Genomic DNA, 6,000 nt, shown 5'->3' with positions numbered 1-6,000 from the left:
GCTGGGACAGGAACGACCAGCAAGAATGTGCCCTAGAATGATTTAGGGATCTTTCTGACCAATAAAGGCTTGAAGCAAATTCAATAGCAGCGTGGGTCTGTTCCATTTAAGGAACACTTCGGTAATCCCATGAAATAAGTGATCGTCATATCAACTAATCCACTGAAATGCAATTAAACTGTTATCCAGTCACATGTGATTGCAATAAAGTTTAAATCATGTGAACAAAGTACATAATTTATGCCTAAGCTCAAAATGACCTGGCTTGATTTGTTTTTGAGGCTGGCATTTTGAATTTGTGAGTGTGTGCATATGTGTGCATACTCCTTCAATTAACAATGCTATGGTTCAGTAAAAAATTAAGATCTGGTTTAGGTGTGGCTCAAAGTTTATCAAATTAGTATGTTTATTCTTGTCTTGGTCTAAAGTTCAACTTGGGATAAACTCTTCAATGTCAAGGATCAAGTTTAATTATCCCCAGCAAAAACACCCACTGCTGTCAAGTCGGTTCTGACTCACAGCAACCCTACAAGACAGAGTAGAACTGCCCCATAAGGTTTCCATAGAGCCACTGGTATATTTGAATTGCCGACCTCTTGGTTAGCAGCCAAGCTCTTACCCAATTATCCCTAGAGTCCAGTAGAATGCTTGGCACTTATTAGGTGCTCAAGAAATATTAACTGATTAAATCAATGACAATATTATATAGTCAAGGAGCTATAAGAAGCAGGCCTACATTGATTAAGGCTTTTAATTGTAAGTTGGCATCAGTTTGGAGTTCTACCTGTTGAGGGTCATGTAGCCACCCACCTGTCTAGTTTGATTTTTGAGTACATTTCTGTTCAGAAGCTGAGAGGTTAACCTGTGGGGGTTATAGAACCATAATGCCTCCTAATTGTTGAGGGCTTATTACACACTCTGCACTCTGCTAAGCAACTTACATAGTTGATTTCCTTTTACCTGCACGAAAACCTTAAGAGTTGGTATTATTCCCATTTTACAGATCAGGAAATGGAGGCTTGGAGAGACCAGGCGTCCTAATCATGATCACGGAGCCAGAAGGTGGCAGTGCAAGATTTTATGTCAGGTGTGTTTGACTCCAAAGTCCAAGCTCCTAACTCCCACTCCATACTGGCTCCCGCTCTGCTCCTTGGAGCCCTCCTGCAGACCATCCCCTGCGAAATTTAGGAAACATTAGCCAGGCTCACTGCACTCTGCCGCTTGATTTTTTGCGTCGTGAATGTCTTGGGAAGCCTTTTCTGGTGCCACTTGTCTTTTGCTTGTTCTTCTTGAACAACTTGTTCGCCCAGTTTGAGTCTTCGGCAGGGCTCTCCCTGGAAAAAGAGATGAAGTGGAGGTTTGTTAACAGCCTCTCCTGTGTCCTATAACAACAGGGCCCTGCTACAGCTCAGAAGGCAGATACACCTGTGCTGTGGGGCTCAACCCTGGCTGAATGTCAGAGTTCCCAGGGAACTTTTTTCTGTAATCGATGCACATTTATCTAAGTAACATCATGCCAACTAATCAACTGAAACTCAAACTTTTATACGGCAATATGTAAGTGCAATAAAATTTAAATTATGTGAAAAAACTGCATAATTTATACCTAAGCTCAACATCATTAAACTTACATAAACCCTTTCAAAAAGTTTTATAGTAAAATTTATACTTAATGTAGGAAGCAGGTATATTTTAATGTATTTGATATGATGTAGAGTGGAAACATCAAAATTAAGGGTGTCTCAGGCCTTGCTCTCCCAACACGTGCAACTGTGGCCTCAGAGAAACCCAACCACTGCCAGAACTGCCCCAAGGCAGAAGTGATAGGCTTGGGGGGAGAAATACCCCAAATTTCTTTTTGTCTATCCCTCGGGTCTCCTGCTGCCGCCTTCCATTGGCTAACCCAACTGACATCCAACTGGTAACCAAGTCCTCAGGGAACTAAAAAAAATACAGATCTGCAGGCCCTTTCATAATTTCTTTAACTAATGGATTATATGTTACAAATCCTAGAAAACTAATGCACATTATAAAAAAGTCTTTCTGAGGATAATATCTAACATAAGGAATATTAGATCCCTCATCATTCTGGAAGGAGCCCTGGTGGTACAGTGGTTAAGTGCTTGGCTGCTAACTGAAAGGTTGGCAGTTCGAATCCACTAGCTGCTCCATGGGAGAAAGAAGTAGCAGTCTACTTCTGTAAAGACTACAGCCTTGGAAACCCTATGGGGTAGTATTACTCTGTATTATAGGGTCACTATGAGTTTTATGAGTTGGAATTGACTAGATGGCAACGGATTTTTTTTTTTTTTAATCATGGTAGAAAATAATTTGAATTAAGGGAAGTCTCTGGTAGTGCCAGGTCCCTGGGAGCCACAAATGGTTAAGGACTCAACTACTAACTGAAAAGTTGGTGGTTCAAACTCACTTAGAGGTGCCTTGGAAGAAAGGCCTGGTAATTTGCTTCTGAAAAGTGACAGCCTTGAAAACCTTATGGAGTGCTGTTCTATTCTGCACACATGGAATTGTCATGAGTCACAATCAACTCAGTGGCAGCCAGTTTTTTGATAAAAAAAAAAAAAGAAAACCGGTTTTTGATAGAACTCCTCAAATCATGCTGTGCAGGGGCTACGTAAGGCTAGGATGTGGAATGCCTGCTAATTCTCTTGAACTGAGAGTAAAATAAGGGGAGGAACAAAGAGAGGGAGCACATTCTCCACTGAGCTTAACGAAGATGCATTCCCCAATGTGCGGAGGAGAGGATGGAATAGAATGACACTGTCGCCGTGAACAGGCTCATTTGCCACACATTTCCTTCACTGAGGAAGAACAGAGGAGCGGTGGTGGTGGTCAGTGAAACGTAAAGGGGTGGACTATACTAACACAAACTAGAATATGATCCCATTGTTCCCAGGGGCGGCAAAAGAAATGGAAAATATCAGAGTTGTAGTGACAAGAAAAGACAGAGGGGGCACTGGCCATCAAGTGCAAGTCTAAGGGCGTGCCAGATGAGGCACAGAAAGACATTCCGAGGTGCCACAAATATAAAAGGCACCTGACTGAGGCAGCTGGACAAGTGCGGGGAAGGCATTTCTACTGATCCGTCACTGCTTTCAACATCTATTCAACTTGAACTTGGGGGGTACAACTTAGAAATTGCCCCTGGGCACTCATTACCCTTGCTACACCCCGGAAAATGTCACTTAGCTGGACCTTCCCCTCAACCCTGAGTTCTTGCTCTTACTTCTGACCAAAGCAAAGTACGAGTTCCCAGTCAAGAAGAAACTTACATCACACAAGGCTTGCAGATGGTTTCTTTCACATTAACCAGAGGTGTGGCGCTTTTCGGATTTGAAGCACTAAGGGGAGCTACAGCCAAAAGGAAAATGACAGGTGAGATGAGGGAGATGGGGTGGGGGAGGCGTACTTAGTCATTCCCGAAATAAGAGCATTTCACAACAATAAATATCTCACTTGTTCTCAAATATTTAGGATTTGAATCGGGTTGTTGGGTTTGATTCAGACCCAGGGCAGCACCACCTACGGGAGGACCTATACTGACCCTTGATGTAGTTGTATAAACAATTCGCTCACAAAAAATTGTCGTGTTAGGGACAGTTTTCAGGAAAATAAGAGCCTGAACCTTCTATCACCTGTATTATGTAATGATTTTTCTTATCAGAATAGAGAATATTAATAGCTTATGATCATTGTTCTCAAATAGTATCTTTGGGTGTTTTCGATGATTTGGGGGATACAGTATCTATGAAGATTAACATGCATTTATGTAATATATGTATTTACGTAAATAAATATAACCTAGAATACCTTTGGATTCCCCTACTTGAAGCTCCTTTGTTCGGGGGCCTGTTGAATGGCCCTAGCTCTCCCAAAACGATTTTCGGTGAGGCCTTGTTCCTTTGTTTTTGGATTTTTCCAGGACTTTTTGCCCTTCCTCCCCCACCGCCATGGTCATCGCTAAATGACCTACGAGAACAAACCCTGGGGAGGCTCTGCTCTGCCGCGGTCCCTCTGACGATCCCTCTGATGATCCGCGATGTGGCTGCTGAGGCTCAGCTGAGGATTGTAACAGGGCTTCTCAACCTCAGTGCTACTGACATTGAGGGCCAGATAACTGTCTGTTTTGGGGCTGTTGCGCGCATTGGAGGATATTTAGCAGCATCCCTACCCACTAGAGATTCTGATTCAGTGGGTAACGGTGGGACCTGAAGATTTTCATTTTTAACAAAGTTCCCAGGTGATGAGGTTGCTGCCACCCACTAGGTGCCAGTAGTACACAGTTGTGGCTGCTCTGATACTTGTGACAACCAAAAATGTCTCCAGACATTACCAAATGTCTCCTGGTTGGGGGGGGATTTGCACCCATTTGAGAACCACTGGGCTATAGGTACCCTCTGTCCACCCCCGAGGCAAGTGGAGGTAAACATGAATGAAGAACACCAACTCAGGGCCCATAATTGCTCAGGCACCTGAAAACAAGTGGCACAGGTATGAGTAATATAAAATAAATGCATTGTATTAAATAGGAAATAAAAAGGCGTGTGACAACACTTTGGCAATTTTCTGACTATTAATGTCCTGATATTTTTGTCTCATTCTGATGAAAAGAATCATAGGTAAACCCATTCCAGAGAAGGGGGTCACTCCTGACTTGCGGCAGATCCCTAAACAGGGAAACCCTGCTAATCCGAGCTGCTGTTCGCCATACCTAGGGAAGCTTGGTTGATGGACCCTGATGGCGCTCTACTGCCTGGCTTCAGTCCGCCATTTGGGTACCTCTCCCTCTGCCCTCACCCACACCATCCACAGAGGTCGAACAAGAATCCTATTCATCCCGAATGTACCTTGCAGTTTCCTACCTTGCAACCAAGTCTCTAGAATAAACAAAACCTGAAGTGCTCTTTCTGCTTTCTCCCATTCAATCCCACAAAGCACGACTGCCAAAATCCTGCCCATTTCAATTCGCCTGTCACCTCCACCAAGAAGCCTTCCTTGTTCCCGGAGACAGAGGTGATCTTATTCTCCTCTATAAACGCCCCCCCCAACACTCTGTTTTGTTGGTGATGTAGTACTTATTCATTCTTGTTGTATTTTTGAGTTTGGTATCCATGTCATCGCCTCTCCCGGAAAGTGGGGAATCAAGAACTGTTCATCTTTTCAGCCTCCATAGTGGGGCTTCTCAGACTATCTGTAGTGAAGAGCCAGTTGACTTTTTTTTTTTTTAATTTTCCAATCCATAATGGGCTAGTGCTTTTGTGAAGTGCAAAACAAATGAATTAGTAAAAAAGACGATCAAGCTCTTGGATGTCGTGGCAATATCTTATTACTATAAACGTTTTCTAAACGCTTACCCTCAATGTACACTCTCATCTTGTTGTGAACTAGTAACAAACAGTTCAGGGACTGGCATTAGTCCATGGACCACTCTGAGTAGCACAGCCCTAGTACAGTGGCTTTCACAGGGAGGCATTCAATAACTCTAATAGAGCAGCTATTCTCAAACATAAGTTTGCAGAAGAATCACCTGGAGGGGCTTATAAGAAAGACAAAGGGCTGGGCCCTACCCCGAGTTTCTGATTTAGTAGGTCTGCAGTAAGGCTCAAGAATTTTGATTTCTAACAAGCTCCCAGGTGATGTTGCAGCTAGCTGGTCAGGGGACCTCACTTTGAGAATCACTGGACTGAAGGAGGAGCCCTGGTAGCCTGGAGGTTAAGCGTTTGGCTGCTAACCAAAAGGTCGGCAGTTCTGCTCTGACTTACAAGATTGCTATGAGTCAGAATCAACTCCATGACAACAGGCTTTGATTTGGACTAAAGGAATGAGCAAGTGTCAAGTACACTGCCTCTCGGTGGTGGCCTGTCCTCATACCAGGCAGAGTTGCTAAAGCAACCTCTGCTAGCCTCACAAATCCACCCATCTGAAGCAAAGGTTATCAGCCACAGTGCTGCTACCCACGTGAGAAATCCAGGAGAAGCCACA

General features: G+C 43.7%; 1 protein-coding gene across 2 annotated transcripts in view; it reads right to left on the bottom strand.

Moving 5' to 3' along the window:
- Positions 1-710: 710 nt before the first annotated feature.
- Positions 711-6,000, bottom strand: part of PNPLA1 (patatin like phospholipase domain containing 1) — a 57,950-nt gene continuing 52,660 nt past the window's right edge. For both annotated transcript variants that reach the window (XM_003403944.2, XM_003403945.3), the window contains 2 exons: positions 3,291-3,377; positions 711-1,334 (listed from right to left, as the gene is read on the bottom strand). In XM_003403944.2, coding sequence (XP_003403992.1) covers positions 1,205-1,334; positions 3,291-3,377 — 217 coding nt within the window. In that variant the 3' untranslated portion in view covers positions 711-1,204. The remainder of the gene's footprint in view (positions 1,335-3,290; positions 3,378-6,000) is intronic.

This window comes from Loxodonta africana, chromosome 1 (genome assembly GCF_030014295.1).
Source record: "Loxodonta africana isolate mLoxAfr1 chromosome 1, mLoxAfr1.hap2, whole genome shotgun sequence".
Classification (NCBI taxonomy): Eukaryota; Metazoa; Chordata; class Mammalia; order Proboscidea; family Elephantidae; genus Loxodonta; species Loxodonta africana.
Note: the sequence above shows the minus strand (reverse complement) of the source record. Positions and strands in the feature narration are given on the sequence as shown.